The 25,590-nt window shown below is 37.3% G+C and overlaps 1 protein-coding gene across 1 annotated transcript in view; it reads right to left on the reverse strand.

Annotated features, from left to right (window-relative positions):
* Window positions 1–426: 426 nt before the first annotated feature.
* The window catches only part of LOC128857447 (uncharacterized), a 77,595-nt gene continuing 52,431 nt past the window's right edge, over window positions 427–25,590 (reverse strand). Inside the window, exons 6-7 of the mRNA XM_054093205.1 lie at window positions 15,919–16,008; window positions 427–1,646 (exon numbers count right to left, since the gene is read on the reverse strand). Coding sequence (XP_053949180.1) covers window positions 651–1,646; window positions 15,919–16,008 — 1,086 coding nt within the window. The 3' untranslated portion in view covers window positions 427–650. The remainder of the gene's footprint in view (window positions 1,647–15,918; window positions 16,009–25,590) is intronic.

Below are 25,590 nucleotides of genomic sequence, written 5' to 3' on the forward strand. Positions count from 1 at the left end.
ACCGCTTTGATAACATTATGAGACCTCCATGCAGATATCTACAACCTACCAAAGTTGTTAATATAGTGGAGAAGATTAATTGGATTTAGGTTGGCGCACTGCCCCAGGCTGTCGAAAAAAGGAGCTCCCAGTGACCTTAGTCTTCTAGCTGGCAAACCTGAACATTTACAGAGAAAACGCTCTACAGTCTCCTTCTCTGAAAGGTCCCCACGGCTTCTGCAATGGGAGTTAAATGGTAACCCTAGCTTTTCCGCGTGCGTGCCGATCGTTCAGTGACCGGTAAATACAGCTACGAGTTTGGAAATTGAATGGCGAGGAGTACAAAGAACTTTCTGAGTACTTCGTATATCGTATTGGGGCCAAAGGGTTTTCGAAATAGCACATGAAGAAATGCAGCTCCATCCCTTTCTACACAATGAAACAATATTTAATATTAATATTTAATTTGTTCTTTTATTTAAATTATTTTATATATCTTTTTTTATTGTATGCGGCCTAATTTGTCTAAAGCCATTAAAAGTTCCTTGAAAATATTTATATTCTCCCGAATGACCTCTTCATGGATATGCTTTAACATGCGAGAGTTGGAAGGCAGTAGTTATATCAGTGCTAGCTTCATTTGATTTGGATTTCTGTTGTTATTTATTAAATTAGTGTTCTCGTTTCTTTGCCCTTCTTTCTTTGGCAGAATCGGTTGAGTCTCTACGCAATGCCTGGCGCCTTCGGGCTAAATCTAGTGAGTCCTTTTTGACCATCATGGCTGGAGTCATTTGGTATACCTCAAAGGGAGCACTTTCGGATGACTCTGATGGGTCTCTTTCGGAAAATTCTGTTGGTTCATCTTCGGATACCTCCATTGAGACATCTTTAAGTGACTCGTCTTTAGGTGACTCGTCTTTAGGTGACTCGGCTTTAGGTGACTCGGCTTTAGGTGATTCGGCTTTAGGTGACTCGGCTTTAGGTGACTCGGCTTTAGCTAACTTGGCTCTACGGGGTATGGCGATTTCGCCCATCTCAGCTACGGGATCTTCGTCAGAATCTTCCATTGCCACTGGGGACGGAAATGTTGGATGCGTGATCCTTTTTTTAGTTTGTGTTAAACTTATGGAGGAATCAGTTATGGAATCTTCCTCATCATATTCTTCTTCGGTTACTTCCATTATGGTATCCTCCGGTACCTCAAGTGGAGCTTTTTTTCTTATTATTACGGCTGTGACACCTTTGGGTGAATTTCTTGGGCAACTTTCGTTAGAAGATTCCGATTCTTCGCTATCGATGACAAAATGCCGGGGACGAGGATCGGCTTGCAATTGTTCGGATTTTAACTTTTTTAATTTCACGTCCTCTGGAATATCTCCGGATAAATCGGTTTGGACAATTTTCGACACCATTTTTATGCGTTTTGGATGTCTGGGGGCTTCCTCGGTTGGGGGTCCCGGAACAATAGTAATTTTTCGTATCTTGGGTATTGCACCTGTTGGTTGGGTGAATAAGGTGTGAGCACGGGCTGCGGCAGAAGTTGAGGGGCCTGTGTCCATTTCTAACGGCAGGGGTGCAGGTGGTTTATTTGTGCTTACACCAAATTTATAAATAACAACATGCTCGTACTTTTCACCAGGCTTCAACATGATCGATGGAAATGTGTACTGAAAGAAACCGAATGAGGAAATGTTGCAGAATTACTAAAATTGAATATTAATAAATAAATAGATTATTAAAGTGATTAAAAAGTGCCGTAGCATTTTATCGTTCAAAGATGCTGCTGCTTTGCAAAAATTAATATGCATGTTTTATTTTATTGGATTGCATCAGAGAGCTAACAACAGCCTCAGCTCTAGACTATGTAAAACTCTTTTCAGCTGGTAAAGAGCCTTCAAAAGTTCAAAAGCGGTCGACAAAGCAGCAGTCAAGAACAGTGCACACAAAGCATTAAAAGCGTGTAAAACGGAAACGGAAAAATATTTTTTATTTTTTGATTCATTGTTAAAAAATAAAAACTTTTTTCTGGCCATACGAGGTTCATTCAAAAAGTTTTCAGCCTTCAAAAAATGGTCTTCCAAAACAGGTATGTCGCTGTCGACTCGGATTCCGAAACTCACAGCTGTCTGAAATCAAAAATACAAAAAGTATTTTATTCAGCGTGAATGTCAAAATCGTGGAACTGCGATCTTAAAAAACAAAATTTTGACAAAATGGCGGACGTTCCAAGATGAAAACCCGTTTTTTGACCTTTTGTTTTGATTTTTTTACTTTAAAGTTCCGAAAAAAATCCTAAAAATTGGAATGATCGTATTTCACACGATAACGACATCAATTCTATGCCATTTAGATTTTATTTTATCAAATTTGGTTCAGTAGAACCGGCTATATTTGTGCCTATTGTCCATGTGAAGAAATTTTTTCAAGGCTGACAACTTTTTGAACGAACCTCATATGGCCAAAACACAATTTTTATTTTTTAACAATAAATCTCGAAATAAAATACTGGAAACAAAAATAAAATTTAACAAAACGGCGGACGTTCAAAGATGAAAACCCGTTTTTTGATCCTTTTTTGAATTTAAAGGCCCGAAAAAAATACTAAAAATGTTTTTCCCAAATGATCCTACTTCGCACGATAGCGACATTAATTTTACGTCATTCAAATTTAATTCAATTTTATTTCATCAAGATCGGTTTTGCAGAAAAGACTACATCTGTCCATTGTCCATGTGAACACCATTTTTTTTAAAGCTGACAACTTTTTGAACGAACCTCGTATGACGAAAACAATTTTTTTTACAATAAATAACGAAATAAAATACGCAAAACAAAAATAAAAAAATCTTTCGAAGCATTCAAAAAACTTTGTCAAAAAAATACGCAAAACAAAAATAAAAAAATCTTTCGAAGCATTCAAAAAACTTTGTCAAAAAAAAACTGGCATTCGGAAGCGGCATAAAACTGGCACCTCCAATTGTGGAACAACATCACGACGCACGCCACAACTAGGAAGGTGTAACTCGGCAAAAAAGGTGTATGCAACAGTTATACATATGTATATAATTTAATCGTTTTTAGTTCTCAAGCTCTTATAAAAACACCCGATACATATATATATATATATATATATATATATATAGCAGAAGCAGAAAATACAACCAGTGTTTTTCGTTAATACAAAAGGCGTGAATGATGGCTTAATCGTAGGATATTTGCTGTAGGGTGTATATATACAGTCACTCACACCTTATTTCATACAGTGCTTTATATTTCTCAATATTTTGCGAAAATGGGAAAACAGAGTATGCAGATATTTTATTTTATTTTTTTCATTTCTCAACATAAAATACAAAACAGTGTCCACTCGTTTCATTGTAATGCAAAAACACAAGCAGAAACATATAGAAAATTCACGCCACAGCTTAAATGATGCAACTTAGAAAAGAACATCTATTTACTTTCAATTTTTAAAATTTTAAGGTATTTAGTACTTTTTCGGGTATCCTTTATTATCAATAACAGCTTGCAGTCTACGTGGCATGGAGACAACCAATTTTTTTGAGTATTTTGTACTATCTTTGTTCCACTCGTCAAGTATCGCCTTTTTCAGATGAGATTTGTTATGGATGTCAAATTTTCTTATATTTGCCTTCAAAACCAACCACAAATTTTCGATGACGTTCAAGTCCGGTGATTGTGCAGAAGTTTCCGCAATGTGGGGACATTTGAATATTAACTATTAGGTTGGAGAATAAGTTCGTAGCATTTTTAACGAAGACTTTTATTTAAACAAAAAAAAAAACAATAAGTATATCTCTAAGTTAATCAATTACATATTCGCCGTTGCTGTTTACGACCACTTCCCGCCTCTTGGCCAATTTGTTGATGTCGTTCCGCCAAAAACCGCCTGGTCTGGTATCAAAGAAGTTGCTGAGCCAGTTTTTAAGGATCTCTGTGTTACTCTTCATATGGTTTGACAGGGACGGGAAAAGATGATAATCGGGCGGTGTAAGGTCTGGAGAATCCGGGCTCTCAATCGAGCTCTTGTAGTGCGACTTTGACGACTTGTGCCACATGGGGCCTGGCGTTGTCGTGAAGGAGTATGGTTTGACCATGTTGATCAGCTATTTTCAGTGGAATAGCCTCATTTACGCAGTGTGGCTGGGCAAAATAGAGCTCGTTGTTGACCGTGGTATTCTTTTCGAGCATTTCCCAGTACACCATGCACTCCTAGTCCCACCAAACAGATGATCTTGATCATGGATGAAAATCCGGCTCGACTCTCGGCTTTGCCGTATCTCCTGGAGCCATCCACTCCTTTCTTTGCTTCACTTGGATGTGTGAGCACCATTTCTCAATTCCCGTGACAATTCGGTGCGAAAGCGCTATTTATGATCGCCTGTTGGTTGATGGCAGGCGAGATGCTGAGAAGCGCTTTGAAGGCGATTTTCTTTGTTTTTTCGTTGAGTTCGTGCGGCACCGAGGCTCCCAATTTTTCGGTAAACTCCATTGAATGAAGATGCTTGAGAACCGTTTTATGATTGCAGTACATATTTTCCGCCAATTCAGAACTGGCTAGGTGATCGTTCTCCTTGCAAAAATGATTTGAGGCGTTCTTCATCGAATTCAGAAGGTCTTTCGCTGCGGGACGTGTCATCGACATCATCGACGTCAAAGCCACCATTTTTGAATTTTACAAACCATTTCCTTGCTGAAAACTCGCCTTTGATAGCTTCTCCATACACGTCGCAAATGTCCAGGGCTGCTTCGGCAGCTTTTTGACCTCGATGAAAAGCATAGAAGAGTAGATAGATGTCGAAAATGTTGATTTTTGCCTCCTGTGTATTCCATTTCTTAGCTTCAAAACTAATAAAAAACTAAGTAACTCCAAAAATACAATTGAAATAGTTTTGTAGAGCAGAAAGAGTTCTATCGCATGAATACTTACCCTTTGCCAAAGAGCAAACAAGTCGTTGGAAAATAAAAAATATATGAAAACGTAATGAACTTATTCCCCAACCTAATACATTTGCATTATTTGTGATTTTTGCCTAGGGTCGTTATCTTGATAAAAGAGAAAGCCGTCTTCAATTTATAATTTTCTAGCGCTTTGCACCAAATTTTCTTGCAAAAGTTTTAAATAAACATATTTGTTCATGATTTATTTGATAAAGGGCAAATTTCCCACTCCATTTGAAGACATGAATAATCAAAACCATAAAATTGCCATCGCCGTATTTTATACTAGCTCGCAAGTTTTAGGATTTCAGCTCCGTATTGGCCTCGCGTCATATAAAATGTCAGCCATCGGGTCCAAATGAGTTTATTTTTACCTCGTCTGCAAAAAGAACTGTCCTCCAAAATGCTGGGATCTTATTTAGTTGGTCACGCGCAAACTGCAATCTCATACTTCCATTCTGTGCACCTGCGAAATGTTTACTACGGGCAATTCTACCATTTAAATTTGCTTGCCGCGGTACTCTTCGAACAGTTTCTGGATCGTAAGTCTTACCTAAATCCTTGTGGGCCATTCAAGTTAACTTTGGAGCACTTGTTGCTAGATTTTTCTTCACTTGGCGCACTAACCACTGAGAATCTTTCTCTGCGAAAGTTTTATTTGGAGTCTGTCGTCTCTTATCTACCATACGATTGTCAAGCATAAGGCGTTGAATAATTTGCTTAACATTTGACGAACGTAAATATATAATTTCAGCTATTTTTCAATGAGACATTCCTTTTCTAAAATGCTTCAAAACTAAGTTTCGCTTTTCTATCAAAGTACGCGGTTCCATTGTTAAGAAAAGAAAAATACGAGCGTACATAAAATTTAATTTTGCTTTATGCCAAACTCACTTTACAAACACTCGCATACTAAAAATACCATTTCGTTTGTTGAAACCTGCGCCAGGAATAGCGGTAACTGTATCATTTCAGTTGTGGCATGAATTATGTGTATGTTTTTGCGTGCTTTTTTGCATTATAACGAAATGAGTGGACACTTTTTGTATTTTGTGTTGAGAAATAGAATAAAATAAAATAAAATAAAATAAAATAAAATAAAATAAAATAAAATAAAACAAAATCAAATCAAATCAAATCAAATCAAATCAAATCAAATCAAATCAAATCAAATCAAATCAAATCAAATCAAATCAAATCAAATCAAATCAAATCAAATCAAATCAAATCAAATCAAATCAAATCAAATCAAATCAAATCAAATCAAATCAAATCAAATCAAATCAAATCAAATCAAATCAAATCAAATCAAATCAAATCAAATCAAATCAAATCAAATCAAATCAAATCAAATCAAATCAAATCAAATCAAATCAAATCAAATCAAATCAAATCAAATCAAATCAAATCAAATCAAATCAAATCAAATCAAATCAAATCAAATCAAATCAAATCAAATCAAATCAAATCAAATCAAATCAAATCAAATCAAATCAAATCAAATCAAATCAAATCAAATCAAATCAAATCAAATCAAATCAAATCAAATCAAATCAAATCAAATCAAATCAAATCAAATCAAATCAAATCAAATCAAATCAAATCAAATCAAATCAAATCAAATCAAATCAAATCAAATCAAATCAAATCAAATCAAATCAAATCAAATCAAATCAAATCAAATCAAATCAAATCAAATCAAATCAAATCAAATCAAATCAAATCAAATCAAATCAAATCAAATCAAATCAAATCAAATCAAATCAAATCAAATAAAATAAAATAAAATAAAATAAAATAAAATAAAATAAAATAAAATAAAATAAAATAAAATAAAATAAAATAAAATAAAATAAAATAAAATAAAATAAAATAAAATAAAATAAAATAAAATAAAATAAAATAAAATAAAATAAAATAAAATAAAATAAAATAAAATAAAATAAAATAAAATAAAATAAAATAAAATAAAATAAAATAAAATAAAATAAAATAAAATAAAATAAAATAACCCCGCACGGACATCCCTCACCGAGGGGTGCTGGAAGTAACGACTCCACGGCTCCGAAGTTTCAGCGAAGAAGAAAACATACCGCTAAAATGCCTAACATGCCGGCTGTGTGAATGCATGTCTGAAGGACACAGTTAACCCAGAAGGAAATCTGTAAACCACCTGGCAGAAGGTTTAAAATGCAATTACCCGTTTCGAAAAACGGAGAGCCGCATTATAGAGGAATCTAATGATTGCAGCCGAGCGAGGATATGTGTCAGCAGAAGCCACGGCTGCCGGCGAGGGCTCTGCTCATCGGCATCAGATAGCGGAGTCGCCAGTGGTACAACAACAACAACACGAAAACCCCAACACTGCGACAAGTGTTTCTCAAGTTAATCTTGGGACCACAAGAGCAGGCCGTGTTAGACAGCGTATTCAATGGACAACGGAAATGAATGAATATGTCCTGCGCTGCTACTACATTTCCACAAATTGTGAAGAACCGGAGCACATGACGACCTATCGTGAGAGAATGCTAGACCTGTTTCTGAGAAGATATAGACATCTGAATGGGAAGCTAACCGAAAATAGCCTTGCTACAAGAAAAAAAGCAATCTTCCAACACGAATATGTAAGAAAAGAAAAGCAAGAGGAAATTAAAAGTGCAATACGCAACGAGCTACGAGGAGTGGAAGGAAGCGAAGAAGAAATAACACCAGAGATAACCGAGGCACGCAACCCACAGCCTGAAGATTTAGCGGAATTTACCAACGCACAACCTGAACTTAACTTGATCTATGAAAGTATTGAAAGCGATGGTCCAGAAACTAATGAAGAACGGGAGGTGAAAGATATTTTCCTTAATTATCTGGCGAATTATGAAGGTATGGATCCTTTGCTAAGACCAAGGATACCCCGATTAGGCGAATCGGAAAAATTAAACGAAGTGGTTAAAACACTTAACTCGAAAATTCTGCCAGCATATGTCGCCAATAGCACCAACTTGGAATATGTTAACACTCTCTTTTATGTTTCTGCTCTTACTACTGTACGATTACTGGGGAAGCACCCAAAGGTACAGACATTTAAAAATAAAACAACGCAAAAAACGCCAGTAGTCCCCAGGTGGCAAAGAAGACTCGAAACACGAATTGCCGGTCTAAGAGAATCTATAGGGAGGCTTACTTCATTTAAAAATGGGGCTAAATCTAAAAGGTTGTTAAGGCATGTATCTAGTATCATCGCGCCGCTTAAGCCTCAGACTGTGGGCCTTGACCAATTATCAGAGATAATTGATAGGAAAGTACAGCAACTCGCCGCTTACTCAAAGCGATTAAGAAGATACCTCAAAAGTAATCAGAGGCGGAAGGAAAACCAGCTTTTCCACAAAAATCAAAAAAGCTTTTATAGAAATCTGCAACAAAACAGCAATGCAGAATCTCAGACATTATATCCACAACAACAAGAGTTAGAGCAGTTTTGGGAGAAAATATGGGCACAAGCAAAACTCTTCAATGCTGATGCGAATTGGTTAGCCAAAGAAAAAGAAAAAGCGGATAACGTTGCACCAATGCACTTCTACGACATAACAGCAGAAGAAATAAAGAATAATATATGTACTTCAGCTAACTGGAAATCCCCTGACCTAGACCAGCTACACAACATATGGCTTAAAAAGCTCTCAGTAATGCACGAAGCACTCGCAAGATGCTACAACGAGCTACTGAAAAATATAGCTGCTATCCCAGAATTTCTCACTGCCGGAGTAACTTATCTTCTTCCAAAGGACGCACCATCTGCTGATCCAGCAAAATACCGCCCAATTACTTGCTTGAGCACGACATACAAACTCTTGACGAAAATTATCGCTAACCGAATATATGAACACTGTGAAAGTAACAGCATTTTATGTGAAGAACAGAAAGGTTGCAGGAAGCGCACAATGGGCTGTAAAGATCAGCTTATTATAGACACTGTTATCACAGGAGTAGCTCTGAGAAGAAGGCGGAATTTAAGCGTCGCGTTTATTGACTACAAAAAAGCTTTTGATTCAATGCCGCATGATTACCTATTAGAGATATTAAGAATATACAAAATCGATGCTGCCACTGTTGCCCTCTTGGGCCGCTTAATGAGCAAGTGGAATACAAAACTGGTTCTAAATGGAACTGTTTCGAAACAGATTTCAATCAAACGTGGTATATTCCAAGGGGATGCCTTAAGCCCGTTATGGTTCTGCATTGGTCTCAATCCACTTAGCAGGCTTCTCACACTTAAACAAAATGGCTTTATACTCAAAACTGAAGTAAGAGAGCACACGTTCAACCATCTTCTGTTTGTTGACGACTTGAAACTGTACTGTTTGCGTACGCATAAGCGTAAGCATAAGCTATATGAGCTGATAGATGCCACTAAAGCTTTTAGCGATGACGTGGGAATGGAATTTGGACCAGATAAGTGCAAAATAATACATTTGATTAGAGGTCAGCTTGATGAATCCGAAGAAAACTACGCAGTAGACCAAAATATCGTTATAGACAACTTGCATAGCAGCGAATCTTATAAATATTTAGGATTTCTGCAACTTAAAGGAATCAACCACACGCTAGTAAAGCAAAACCTCATTAAAAATTTTGAGGCACGACTGAAAGCTATATTAAAAACTAGTCTGAACAGTGGAAATAAATGCAAGGCAATCAATACCTGGGCCATACCCCTTTTGACATACTCGTTTGGAGTAATAAAATGGTCTCAGACAGACATCCTTCGGATTGAAACGCTGATACGCACCACTTTCACAAAGTTCCAAAGCCATTACCCTCAAAGCGCTGTGGAAAGAATATCGCTTCCTCGAAACGTTGGTGGGAGAGGAATCATTAATATAGCGCGCCTACACTTTTCGCAAACTTTGAAGTTACGTACATAATTTCTAAGCAGCGAGTCCCATCTATTTAAAGCTATCGCTATGGCAGATAATGGCTTTACCCCGCTAAGTCTGATGGAGCAGAATATCCCAGTACCTGAGGGGGTTAAATCCCCAGCAGAAATGATCGCAGCATGGAAGGCAAAAACAATACACGGTGCCCATCCGCATGATCTCGAAATGGAATGGATAGACGCACAGTCATCCAATTTATGGTTGAAAAGAGGAAAACTATTTTCTGAAACAGAAGGTTTCGCAATCGCTATCCAAGACCGAGTTATTCCAACAAGGAATTTCCGAAGGTCGATACATGGCGAGGCAATAGAAGATAGATGCCGAAGGTGCGGCATTTACGGTGAAACAATCGACCATATAATTGCTGGATGTAGCGTACTTGCCCCCCGTGAATATGTCATGAGACATAACAATATAGCAAAGATCCTCCACCAACAACTTGCGATCAAACACGGTCTCTTACAAGCAGAAGTCTTGTATTTTAAATATGAACCAAAGGCAATAATCGAAAATGCAAATTTTAAACTGTACTGGGACAGATTTATATCCACAGATCAAACAGCAGCTGCCAACAAACCTGACATTATCTTGTTCGACAAGACAAATAAAACGATCGAAGTAATCGATATAGCGGTGCCCCTTAAAAGGGGCAAATACTCCACCAAAGTATCGAAGTATGCAGCTCTGGCCATAGAACTTAAACGGATGTACAAAGCGAGAGAAGTTAATATAGTACCAATAATTATATCTTCCACTGGATTAGTGCCTAAGCATTTAATAAAAAACTTGAAGAAGTATGACTGCCAACACCTCTTAGAAGACATGCAGAAGTCGACCATACTGGACACATGTGCAATAGTTCGTAGATTTTTAAATATTTAAGCAATAGTAATCGCATGGACGTAGAACTTGGACTACGCTCCACCAGAGCACAATCCCTTGAAAATTTTATCCGGGATGTGTAATCTCCGGCAATAGCCGAGATGGATTAAGCTCAAATAAAATAAAATAAAATAAAATAAAATAAAATAAAATAAAATAAAATAAAATAAAATAAAATAAAATAAAATAAAATAAAATAAAATAAAATAAAATAAAATAAAATAAAATAAAATAAAATGAAATAAAATAAAATAAAATAAAATAAAATAAAATAAAATAAAATAAAATAAAATAAAATAAAATAAAATAAAATAAAATAAAATAAAACAAAATAAAATAAAATAAAATAAAATAAAATAAAATAAAATAAAATAAAATAAAATAAAAGAAAATAAAATAAATTAAAATAAAATAAAATAAAATAAAATAAAATAAAATGAATAAAATATCTGCATATCCTGTTTTCCCAAATATTATGAAATATAGAGCACTTTGCAAAAAAATCGTCTCTGTATTAAATAAGTTGTGATTGACTGTATGTATGTATTTATGTGTATACATGGTGACTGTTGGCAGTTTTCTGCTTTTAAAATTATTTATTTATGCATCTGTTTGTGTGTGACGTTATTGTTCTTCAACTCAATTTGTGACACCTTAGCTTTTTGTCGCTACAAAGCTTCGTTCTTTTCGCCTTCCTCTAGCAGCCTGACTGTTATCAGAACCAGAATGGCTCTTTATAAATATAAAGTTCGTGCTCATCAGTGCTGCTCTTTTGACTTTTCGCAAGCGTTGTTGCGCGCATTTCATTTCTGTATCGCGTGGTTTTTGCCAACAGCATTCGGTAAGGATTTCTTTTAATTTTTCCTCATTTATTCATCTTCTTTATTATTTCATTTATGCAACTGTCACAATCGCATTAACCTTTTGTCATGTCACTCTCGGCTACTAGCCATGTCACTATTTACTCTGGCGCGTATGCAAGGTATGCAATGCGTGTAGTCCATCCTTTTTTGTATGAATGTGCATGCATCCCTGCAGTGAAACGCCAAACTAGTCAGAAAAAATACTAATTTACAATTTGAATTCCGTGGCTGAAATCGAACTGGTTCGAAAAGGACTATACTTGTGCCACTTACAAAACGATTTACGCAAGCCTACTTCGTATGAATTCAACACTATTTTGCTTTTTGTTGGGTATGTTTGTTAACTATTAACACGATTACACATTCTATTATATAATAGGCCTCAGTTTTAGCAATAACCTCTTCATTTATGTCTGCGAGCAGCCAGTAGTCGCTGAGAGCCAAATCTGGCAAATACGGAGGATGTGAGAGCAATTCAAAGTCCAATTCATGCAGTTTTGTCATTGTTTTGATTGACTTGTGACATGGTGCGTTGTCATGATGAAACAAAATTTTTTTCTTTCTCATATGCGGACGTTTATTTGTAATTTTGGCCCTTAAACGCTGTAATATTCACTGCTGATGGTATTTCTCTTTTCCAGATAGTTCATGAATATTACTCCACGCACATCCTTAAATAGCGAGTCCATAACCTCCAGCCAATTCTCGTGTTCCGATCGCTTTGGATGAGGTTCACCAGTTGCTGTTCACTCAGATGATGATCGTTTTCATTCCGGAGTAAAGTGATGGATCCAATTATAGGTAATAAAAAGGTTTTCATTTTTGGGTTCCTGAATTTATTTTAGTTTTTTGTTTCACTTTGTAATCTCAAACTAGTGAGTTTGGACTAGTTTTTTTGTCTAAATTGAACTAGCATTAGACTGGCCAGTTGCTTGTGTGGGAAAAAGACATTTGGCTGACTAGTTGGGTCTGCGGCTCCTACTAGTGCAGTGTGAGTTTCGGACTATTGCACATTCTCTGATATTTCATTCTGCCCACATCCGCTTTCGAAGACAGTGGAAGGAGTGGATACTATCGATGGCATAAAGTCTCCAAAGCTACACTGGAGCAGAACCTGTTGTGCCAATAGACATAAACGCGGCTCAAAGAAATGCTAATGTGGTTCCAGGGTACAAATCCGCCGAGAAGGAGGAATGTTTTAATATGTTACTGGGAGCATAGCCTATATACCATTGGCGTGTCGACACCTTTATTGTTTCTGACATTTTGATTTCAAACACCTTACCAAAAAAAGAAGGGTATGCACACGCACTTATATATGTACATCTGCCGTCCGGTTTATTTGCTTATTGGCACTAATTTATAATTTTGATGGCAGCAAATGGTTATTAAAGCTACCATATTTGATCTCCAGTAAGACAAGGATTTACTAATTCAAGTGCCTCAGTGCCTGGGCTTTAGCTCTAGTATGGCCCTCTGGATATACCCTCAAATGGTTAGACCAATCATACTGTATGCGGCACTAGTATGGTGGAGCAAATCTATTCAAAAAACAGCGGTAACCAAAATGGAAAAAGTACAAAGGCTTGAGAGAACTACCCCAACAGCTGACATGGAAGCACTCCTTAATCTCCCACCACTTCATATAGCAATCCAAGAGGAAGCAGCTACGCAAGCACTCATGCTACACATGAAAGAAAAATTTCATTTTAAACAAAGTCAAAAACACCATAAGCATGGCTCAAGTCTCAGACCACATTGACCCAACCCTCTGTTTCACAAAAGGATACACAGCTACCTTTCTTGAGAGAAACGAGTTGAAAACAAGCTCAAAATGGATGAATGATGATTCACAAAAATGGTACACTGATGGATCAAATACACCTTATGGTGTAGGAGCAGGAGTAGTGGGGCCCAGAATCCACAAATCATTCACTCTCACCAGGGACACCACCATCTTCCAAGCGGAATTATACGCAATGAGCTATGGAAGCAGCAAACATCATGCAACGTAGAAACCACAAGAGAGTAAATATTAGAATACTCTTGGCCAGCCAATCAGTTCTAAAAGCTTTAGAGAGCTATACCTACAACTCAAAAACTCTCTTAGAATGCCACAAGGCACTCAATAACCTGACATCCAAAAACAATGTCTCATTAATTTGGGTACCAGGACATGAGGGATATGACGGCAAAGAAAAGGCAGACTTTCAAGCCGAAAAAGGGGCAGATGTAAATTTCATCGGACCTAGTCCAATGTTTGGATTTAACAAAAACAGCCTAAAACAAAAAGTAAAATACTGGGCCAAAACTCTAATAAATCAGCATTGGAAGAACGTAGAGGGTCTTAGACTCCAAAAAGTTCCTAAGTTTCGATGCTAAAAGAGCCAACATGGCCCTCACGTTAAACAAAAAGAGCATTCGCACTCTCACAGGCGCCCTCACGGGTCACTTCACCTGCAACAAACACTTACATAAATTAGGCATAACTAACACCAGCACCTGCAGATTCTGCTGCGAAGATGAGGAGTCTATAGAACATCTCACCATCGAATGTCCGGGGTTGACGCATAGAAGGAAAAAGTTTTTAAACAAGTTCATGCTTATAGATGAAGACCTCCAATCACTCCCTCAGAAGGAGCTGGTACAATTCATAAGCATACTTAACAGTCAACAGACAGCATAGGGTGGATAATAGATCAATATGGTCGCAGCGCTAAAGGCGCATACCTTCACCCTTTACTACCATTAACCAACCCTTACTAATTCAAGTGAACACTGTACTTTGCTCGAATATAAACGAGCATCAAAATATTATTGCATCTAAAGGTATTTCGCAGCAGTAAAACTTCAGCAACTGCAATATTGGGTTTGATGTATTGATTCACTTGAATGGCGGCACTAACCAAATAAGAAAAAAATTTTTATATATATCAAATATAGGAAATTACATTTTTTCCTTTTATTATTTCAAGCTTAATAGTTTGTGCTGCCACCTTGTTTATAAATTAGTTCGTAAATTCATTGATGAATTAATTTATACAAATTTTTCAGATAGTGTGTAATGAAATTTCAGACCAGCCCATTTTAATGATTCGAATTGAAGCATTTTTGCCTTCAATTTGTTATCCATTCTCAGCTTTACCAGCAAGTCATCCTAATAGATTTTCAATAATTTCTAATCTTCGGAATGCGTTGGCCATACTAACGATTAAACGTTTTGGAACGCAATCCATGCTTTGAGCACACTTGAAGTGTGTACAGGTGCATTATCCTGGTGAAAGATCCAATTAATAGACCCAAGTGATTCACGAATCTTGGAAAAAGATGATCCCAACAGAGACCTGTTTCCCTAGTCTAGTCACTTTTTAGTCTACAATTTCCAATCGAACGCGCCATAGTACGATATTGCATCCCATACCATAAAACCACCTTCACGGCTGTGATGTTGACTCAAGCACCTCTTCTCCTTTTTAAGGTCATAGAAATAGTAATTGTATCCATCCGGCTCATCCATATTGAATCCCTTTTTGGCACTAAATACTTTTTTTCCATTCACCGGGATCCTTATACGTAAGCCAAGCCATGTGGTCTCTTGCAAAATCAAGCCGGCGTTTTTTGCAAAATTGATTCAAAAATGTTTTTCTGTTTGTTATTTTTTATGTTTCAGATGTGTCGCTGTTGGAAGAACCCATCGTACGTTGGATTTCCTGGCGCAACATCTGCCATTTCTTTCATTTTTGCCGTTGGAAGGGCGGAATTTGATGCAATCCTAATTATTTTGGGGATATCCTTCGATGTCAAAGCAATCGCAGTTCTGCCTTTGTGGGTATAATAGTTCTTACCATAGGAGGCACCTTATTTAATGTAAAGATCCACAACTTTTGGACTTGGACCAATTTTTTTGGCAATTTGGCGCATTGAAAGTCCCTCGGAGGTCAAGATATCGATTTGTCCTTTTTCGCGATCTGTTAAACTTTTCTGCTTTCCCATTTTATTAGAATTAAGAAGTCCTCCACTAAACTCAATGAATGCCTAGAAAACGATGCCTTTTCAAAGCTTTCATACGCAAATAATGCAAGAAAATAGAGGGTCTCTATTCAAGTCAACCCACAAATCAAGTAGAACCTCTTATGTTACGAAATTAATAACCATTTTCTTCTATACAAATTTTTGCTTGTAGTCAAGTGAACCGGACTGTGTGTATTATAAGTAACGTATGTTTGTGTGTGTTATTTTGTGTGAGAATCTACGATTAATACTTTACGAGTTCGCTTAATTCTAAATATCATTAAACTCACGTTATGGGGTGCGTCGGCAAATTTTTGGCTCATCATACAGAAACCACCGTGCCTGGCGTATCGTGCATCCATTTTCCCTATGAGTGGTCTCTGTAAAAGAAATTTCAAATTTAGTTTTGTTATAATTTATGTACTTTTGCTTGTAATTTATTAGTTAAGTGCATAAAATAAAGCAGTAAAACAGCGCATAAGCGTAACAAACATACGTCTACGGTATTTTATCAGAGAAGGAAATGAAACTCCTAAAAATAAGATAAATATAAAAAAATAAAAAATATAAAAAGTTTATAAATAAAATAATAACTAAAAGAGAAATATTCTGAATCCATGATGGGAGCATAATAGAACTTCTAGGTCACACTGCTAAGCCCCGTCCTGGTAATAATAACAAAAAAACAGTGACTTCAGTTTACGAATAGCAAAGTTTCTATTGTTATTGATCTGCTTAGACTTAGATAAAGATTATGTACAAGTGAAATACACGTAGTCTTGCCGTAAATTCTGTGAAAAATTTTACAATGGATACAGCGAGAAAAATTCATAGGAAAAAGTTCTGTCATTTTTGCTCTTGGTCCGTTTGCGTTGTCTACTCTTAAACTTTACTCAGTTTCGTGGCAAATTCCGCTTGTTAACAATGGAGTGGGGAGGCAAGGAAAATCGCATGGCAGTGAATGCATTACAAAGGTGTGGTAAGAGGGCTTTGTGAGATTTCCGAACTGCTAAAAAACTTTAATATTTCGAGAATGTTTATTTACCGCACGATCAGTCATGAAAATATTCTTTTCATATTTGTGAAAATGTTCACTGTTGAAGAAGTTTTTAATAAGCAAAACCATAAAATCTACGCTGAAACTTCTAAAGACGCAAGTGATCGGCGTGGCCACCATCCAGCCTGCGTAATGGATTGGTGAGGAGTGTCATGGACGGCGTTACTTCTCTTCATTTCTGTGAAAAAGGGGTTAGGGGCCGTTCATAAACCTCGTGTCCCGAATTTTAGAAAAAAATGATCGCCAAGATATTTCGCACGGCTTCTTTGAAGTGCAGGACATTCACAGAAAAGGTGGTGCACCGACTCAATTTCTTCTTCAACGTCTGCAGAAGTCATGCCAGGTACACTAATTCTATGGGCTAGGATGCCGATAGTGCAATTGATTTGTTGAATCCAAGCAGACATTTTGTTCTTTTAAGGTTCAGTTTTGGCCAGAGCGCTTTGGAGACTCTGCAGGTAATAGTCAGAGACTACCTTTTATTGGTTTCCGTCACTACGCTCAAGTCAATCGCAGTGTACAGTTCGTTGTAAGGAATACTTATGTCCCCTACTACTCCCTGAGGGTCCAACTCAGGACATTTCCTTGTACACTCTTCTGCTCTTTCCTTTCCCTCTACCCCAGAGTAACGCTACGCAGTGGTATGTCTCCAGCACCAGTAGTCCAGCAAGACCTCGTGGACTAATCCCTGTGGTGGAAAAGAATGGCCAACAAAGCCCCAGTGCTCTGGCCAAAATCCATGTCCAAACACCAATTTCCGGCAGAACAGAGAAAAATAGATATTTTTCATTCAATTAACACCCCCGATCTCTTAGATAGTTTCTTGACTTACTCAAAAACTCTCCGAGCATAGCATTTAAAAGCCAAGTGTAAATGCGCACCTAACCACAAAATATAATATAGAAGTTATCTTTGATAGTTTGCTCTCCTTCTCGGCGCATACAACCACAATTGGTCCAAAACCCCCTAGTCGACACTTGACAGAAAAGGCAAAGAAATGTTGCTGGCGACATTTAAAGCAATTGATTGGCCGGTTCTGAATGGAACTAATGATTCCCAGTGGGGTAAGCTTGAAACCTGTCAGAAGAACAGCCATGGGGGGGGGGCACGTCTCCAGAACGAGGCTACTATGCTTTCGGTAAGGAAGCATCTCTTCAACTACACTGACGCTTCTAGGGCTGAACACAACTATGGACCAGGTATTAATCGACATTCATCCGGACCCTCTTATCACCTTCCTAAACTCCCAACCCTTATGAGAAACCTTCAAAAAAGTCATATTGCAAGATGGAAACGGGGTGACCACTTGCCAAATCTTGCCATCAATAAAGTGAAGGAAAAGTTGATCAATATTACCAAATTTACTATCAGAGAGCTGGAAGAGAACTCGAACATTGCTTATGGATCCGTTCAGGACTTTGTAATTAATGATCTGGGCTTACGCCGTGTTGCTGTAAAGTTGGTTCCAAAGGACCTGAATTTCGTGCAAAGTGGCACCGTCTTGACAGATAGATTTCTTTGAGGTTTGCACTTCGACTTCATGGTCTTTTGTGTCCTCTACTCATCACAGTACCTCATTCAGAGCGCGTTCCCTTATTAAACTCAGGATAGAGCTGGGCTGGATTGCAGTTCGCCGAGATGTCTCAATCTTCTGCGCGTTTGAACGCCACATTCAAAGAGAAGGTGAATTGGAGTCTCCTGGGATTGGTCACAGAAATGGCAAGAAGCAGTAGACCATATCCCGATCATGTGCTAATCAGTTAATCCTTGGGGATGTTTATGAAACTTTACACCGCTTTTGGTTGTATCTTCCCAGTAAGGATTTTGCCTGACTTGATACCAGCAAACCTCTCTTAGGCTAGACCGCGTTGATATCGCCAAAAACATGATTTCTAAGGCTTAATATTGTATTCAACATCGAACACATTATTACTAGAGACTAGAAGTGGATTTATGAGTGAGACATATAATTCAAGCATCGGGCGACTGAGTGAAGAGCTCCGAATGAACCAAGACCAAACAAGCCAGTCGTTTTCATATAAAAATGGAAGCGATGTGCACGGATGATTTCATGGATTACAACGGCACTGTTCACCACGAATTTTTGCCAAAAGGTCGGAGAGTTAATAAGGACCATTTTTTGGACGTTATGCGACGTTTACGTAAATAAATTCGCCAAAAAATAAAAGATTTGTGGAAAAACAACTCGTGGATTTTACAACATGGCAAAGCACCATCACACAGCGTCATCATTATTCGTAGACGTTTGACCAAGAACGAAACTAATGTCATCCAATAGTCATCGAGTTCATCTGATATGGCTCCCTGCGATATTTTTCTGTTTGATTGAGTCAAAAATCCACTACGGGATCCGCATTTTAACATCCGAAAGAAAGTAATCGAAAATTTTTAGTCGGCTCTTATGGCTATTCCGAAAATAGAGTTCTAGAAATATTTCGAGTGCTGGATGGGAAGTACTTTGAAGGTGATAATAACACTTTTGAGGAAAAAACTTCTATGTATTTTAAATTTTCTGAATATATTTCGTGCACTTTTTCATCAGAGTGATATTGCATTTCAGGAACTTTGTTGAAATAAACTACCATTTATGCATTTTTTCTTTGCCATTGGTCATATTTTGTCAAAAATTCTATTTTGTATGTAAATGAAATGTATTTCCCATGTTTGACAATAATCGCCGAAAGAAATCAAGTGCGATTAAATAATAAAAACGAAAATAAAATTGTGCAAAACGGAGTTACAAATGGCATCATATAACTTTGCAAATTCAAATTTAATACTTTCCGCCTGCAGTTACGGTTTAATATAAATATAATTGCCATAAAGGTATTAACGTGAGTGCGCTTGTATATGTGAATACATGAAAACAGTGGCACAATTTAAAACTAAAACAGACACTGATACGTTATAACACGTTCGATAAAGCAATCTTTTTGCAATGCATTTAAAATACAATAATATGCACACGCTCGCATAGAGCTACAGACATACTCGTATGTCTGCACGTATGCATGTGTGAGGGTGTGTGCATGCAAGCATGCGAAACCAATACTCATACGACCCGTTGTGCCAGCCATACAAACTCTCATATATTGTAATATATTTTCATTGTATTGAACGTAGAAGTAAGAAAAAACTAGAAAAAATGTTATCAAAAACAAAAACAAAGACAAAACAGATTGAAATTATATGTATTATATATATACGTACAGCGCATATGACACGTAGGCAGCGTGCCTCAGGCGGTGTGGCACACAAATAAATGCACACACAGTCAATGTTATGAGTCACATATGCGGTTACTACTCGTATTTGTATTCGTGCATACGTTTGCACGTATGTGGGTAGGTGTGTAGTATTTTACTATTATTTGCGTATTGCTTGACTCTAATTCTGTGCTTCCCTTATAACTACATACCCTGCAGGGAAGTTCACTAGTATCGAGTATTGGTGCGAATGCCATGGTCTTTCGGCGAATCCTACACAAAGTACCTTAGTGCTTTTCACTAGGAAACGCAATATGGAAGGCCTGTTACTACCCACATTGAAAGGGGTAACACTGCAACTGAGGCTAAATATCTAGTAATCCTAGATAGTAAACTTACCTGGAAAAAGCACGTCGACCAGAAGGTCTCTCGAACACTAAAAGTCTTCTGGCAGTGTAAGAGAAACTCTGGCAAGACATGGGTTCTAAGAACGGCGATAGTACACTGGCTGTACATCACCCTGATTAGACCCATTATTACATACGCCTCTGTAGTATGGTGGAAAGCCACAATGGTTAATTCCAGAGTAAAACACCTAAACAGGCTGCAGAGAAGTGTGTGCTTGGGTGTCACAGGTGCCATGAGCGCAACATCTGGTGATGCCCTTAATGTCATTCTGAACCTGCAATCTCTAGATCTTCAAATTCGAAAGGAAGCAATGAAGGCGGCGTACAGGCTAAAGTTAAACGGAGTCTGGGGAAATGAAGTAAGCACTGGCCACTGTCAGATATACTACCAGTTGTCGAAGCAGTGCACACTGTTCTCTATGCCGGTGGACAATCGGGTGCCTGTCGTTGGCGTCGGTAGGAAGTATGATGTTTTGATCGCAGATAGAGATCAATGGCTAAGTCCAGAGAACCCATTAACGGGATATCAGCACACTTCCTTCACCGACGGATCCAAAACCAGTGATGGAAGCGGATCTGGATGGTACTTGGACGAAAACACTAAGTACGCCTATGCCACAGGACCGATGGCCACGGTATTCCTTACGGAAGTCTATGCCATCTTGAGTGTGGCATACTGGCTAATTGAGAAAAAGTGGCGGGGTGGCAGTATCGGAATTTGTAGTGACAGTCAAGCTGCACTGAAAGCCCTAGCTAACCCACGCTGATCTTCAATGTTAGTCGGTGAATGTAAGACAAAACTGAACAGTGTTGCAAAACACAACAAAGTTGGTCTTATTTGGGTGCCTGGACATTGTGGTATTGCAGGGAAGGAGTTAGCCGATAAATTGGCTAATGAAGGCTCTGCAAGTATGCCACTAGACTCTGAACCTTTTCTATGTGTCAATTCTGCATCGATTCAACTAGGGATTTACGACTTCATGAGTTCCACCGATAGAGGTGGACTTGTCCAGCCCCCCCATAAATCTAATCTAATCTAATCGAAGGGGTGAAAAGTCTTTAATACAGACAAAAATCATTCAGTACAAAATTGTTTTTTTTAATACCGGTCGCCATTCGTCAGGCAATGGCAAAGCTTCGAGTGTATTCCTGCCACCAAGAAGCACCTCGTAAGCTCGTCGTAAGGAAAGTTTAAAAGCAAAGGTAATTTATGAACGAATGTTAAAAGTGTATAAGAACTTCTCGCTATCAGTTAGTACAGTAGAAAAATGGGTTGCTGAATTAAAGCGTGGTCGTACAAGCCTTGAAGATGATCCACGTCAAGGCGTCTGAAAACAGCAGCAACACTAGAAATCGTAGAAAAAATACAGGAAATCGTATTGAAAGTCGTCGAGTGATTGCATCAGATTTAGTAAAAGGCCTAAGCATCTCATTAGGCATTGTATCTAAAATTTTGACTGAAGTATTGGGTTTCAGAAAGGTGAATGCACAGTGCGTGTTGCATTCGCTAGCAACAGAAATGGAACAAAAACACATAAGAATGCGATTTTTTTAGAAACATTTAGAGCGTATGGAAAGGATAAAGTGGATCTGGTGCTTCGACTAATCAATATAGATGAAACTTTGGTCTATCGCCATGAGCGTAAATCAAAACAAGAGGCTGAAGAGTGGGTGCATACCAAGAAGGTATTAGCATCAGTTGTTTGGGATGCGAAAGGAATTTTGTTTGTGGATTACTTGCAAACTGCTAAAACAATAAATTCTGAATATTATTGTTACCTTTTAGACCAGTTAAAGGAAAAATTCATGAAAACAAAGAGTAAAAGACTTAAAAGATTAGACTTAAAAGATTAGACAATGGCTAAATTCCATAATTTAAAGTTGGAATTGTTGAAGCATCCATCATATTCGCTAGATTTGACCCCTAGCAACTTCCATCCGAAATCCTCGACATCTCCGAAATCCATTTTTTATTGGGTAATTTTAAGCACAATTTCAATTTTTTTAAAGAGATGAATCGCGAGTTTGGCTTGAGCTTTTGTTGTACATAAAAAAACATAAATCATCGTCCAGTCTGACTCAAGCAGAAGCTTATTGCATCGGAGACCATATTCAGCACATGACTTGACATAATGTGCCAGTTGCCCAGGAGTCTCTAAAGATAGATGTCGCTACTCGCAAGATTAGTAGTGAAGTGGTTCACAATGGGCGAGATCGTACTAGTTACGAATCAGAAATCCTTTCTTCTAGTTCAGGATTTTCCAGCAGGCTGTGCAAGAGTGTGTGTAAACACAAGACACATGTTTTTCTAATGAATGGCTCTGCAGCCAGCAGCAACAAGAACACCAGCTTGAGGAGCACAACAGCAATGGGCAAGCGAAAAACAATACTTTTGGGCACAAAGCAAAAAAAAAAGGAAAAGAAAAGAACGGTAAAAACGGTAAACTTAAGTAAAAAATCATAACAAACGTAAGCACTTGACTCGCTTGCTAGTGTAGTCAGCACTTTTTATTTTTTTGCAAGATGCAGCTGAGACTTGCTGCAATTGCTTGTTTGCGCACTTCAGTGCATTTCGGAGTTGCACTTTTTCATTGTGTTTGTATGTTTTTATGTTTGGCTACTTTTTGGACAAAAACGCTAAGAGCGTAAAGTGGAAAAAAGGAATGCAAGGCAGTGGTGAAGAGAGAGAGATGTAGTGAGCGGCAGCGAGATGGGGATGGGGCGAAGGGGTCACACGCGTTTTTGCATTGCAGCAGAGGCACGTGCCAGTCATAATAATGTCCACTTTTCAGCTAACAAAACCATTTTGCGTTTTGAATCTATAAAACATTTCTATTGCACACACGCACACGCACACGCACAAGCGAATTTCGAATAAGTACTTACTATAAATTGCAGCGGAAACGGAAATAGTGCAATCATAAAATGCACTGCTGGCCTTCAGGAGTATAAGCAAGTAGTGAAGTACGTGTGCTTTAGCAGTGAAAACGGCAATCAAGGTTAGCATACCAATGAGTAGATTTCCGACTGTCTTTTGGATTTACGCTACTTAATTAAATAATTAATTATTACAGCCAATTAATTTAATTTGCCATAGAACACATTTTAATTGAATTTTAAGGACGTTTTGGTTCAACAAAAAGAAGAAAAAACAAAAAAACAATTGCTCATTTTCAAGATACTTCTCTTTGCTTATGAAGGGTGGTTTTTTAAGAGCATTAGAATTTAAAATGATAGTACAAAACAGAAATTTTAATGCAATGAATTTTTTTATTATTATTAGTAGTAGTGGTAGTATTTATTGCAAATAAAAGTAAAATATACACAATTTCAAGTTTATTTATTGTAATATTCAGAAAAAAAAAATATTTACAATAACACTAGTCTACAAGGAAAAGTATCCGAAATAATTTAAACTAATATCTGCTTCTCTGTCCATACAAAATTCGGATTGATAACTAAAATTAATTTATTAGTTTGAGTTTTCGAGATATCCTAACCTAAAAGTGCAAAAAACCCCATTTTTGCCCATATTTGAGGTTATGTAGCCTTGCAGATGTTTTCTTTCACCAAAATTAAAGGATGGCATCTTTAAATACAATCCTTCTTTTTTCAAATGGCGTTTTGTTTGCTCAAATATCATTTTTTTTCGCAGAGATATCGCATTTTGAAATTTTCATGTTTCGAAATTTTCCTACACCTGAAAATCGATTAAGATAACATAGACATGATATAGTCGATTACTAATTTTCTTGAATTGAGTCTTATTTTTCTTAAAATTTTGTGTCACACCACAAGTGTGCTGACTCACCACACCCCTACACTATCTAACCTTTGGGTACCGAGTCACACACAGCCCTAACCGCTAGAAACCACCCCTATCATACCGCGAGCAGGCTAACCCACATAACCGCAAGCAGACTTACACACAAACTCCAAATTTACATACTATTAATCCATATATTTCAGGCCCTCAAACCCAAGAAAATTAGTAAGCGACTATATCATGTCTATGTTATCTTAATCGATTTTCAGGTGTAGGAAAATTCCGAAACATGAAAATTTCAAAATGCGATATCTCTGCGAAAAAAAAAGATATTTGAGCAAACAAAACGCCATTTGAAAAAAGAAGGATTGTATTTAAAGATGCCATCCTTTAATTTTGGTGAAAGAAAACATCTGCAAGGCTACATAACCTCAAATATGGGAAAAAATGGGGGTTTTTGCACTTTTAGGTTAGGATATCTCGAAAACTCAAACTAATAGAGCAATTCTGAGGCCAGATTTGGATTCAGCGCATCATAAACCTTCGGAAATATATAGTCTGGTTTCTGGGTCTGAATGTTGGTTAAATTTTGTCGGCCTGTGTAATTTAACGACAATGGCATGAGCCGTCTGTCGATTTATTTTTCGTGCAAAATAATTATTCGGTTTACGGTTTTTAAAACCAGTTAAATTCTTTTATTAAGTCATCTCTGTACATAGAGTCATATTTAATGAAACGCAAAAGTTTATCCCAATGATCATTTTCCCCCATCATTTGAATCAGTCGTGAATTATGAATCATTTAAGGTAAAATTTCCGAAAAAGACTTTTCTATATTCTCTTAATATTGGGGAGCGCGCCAGGAAATGGGTTATGTTTTCAAGCTCGCCTGAATTACTCATTGAGCAAGTTTTATTTTCTGTGTCAAATCCGTTGTTATTTAAAATTACCATGTCACTTCTAGCCCTCATTATCCACATGCAATCTAATTCCTTATATATCGTACTAGTACTTAAGGCGTTTTGTATGTACACATTCATCCTTGCCTGGTTATGGTATGTTATCTATTCACCAAATGACATCGTTTTTACGAAACAAATTCTTTAAGTCTCTAATTCAGAAGACTTCTATCTTTATAACAATTTTGGACAGATAATGTCGCAGCCGATTTTCTGAGTACATAAACAAAAATCTGTGTATATACTTAAGGAACAGTTCTAAGGTGAACAAATGATTTTCTTGCAATCCGGTTTCCAAAAAAAGTATGTATGTAGGCATATGTGATGATAGCTTCAGAATTCGCTTTACAAGATACTTTTGCAATATATCAACTTGAACGGCAAACTGCAAGAAAATGTTTCCATTTAGCTTCAATTGAAATTTCTTTCTTTTTTAAAAGACAAGTCCACGAAGCATTAAGACACTTTTTTGCTGCAGCTGTTCTGTTTTCAACATGTTTTTTTAAATTAATCTGAGGTGTATTTCCACTCCTAAGTAAGTATATCG

Source organism: Anastrepha ludens, chromosome 3, assembly GCF_028408465.1.
Source record: "Anastrepha ludens isolate Willacy chromosome 3, idAnaLude1.1, whole genome shotgun sequence".
NCBI classification, from domain to species: domain Eukaryota; kingdom Metazoa; phylum Arthropoda; class Insecta; order Diptera; family Tephritidae; genus Anastrepha; species Anastrepha ludens.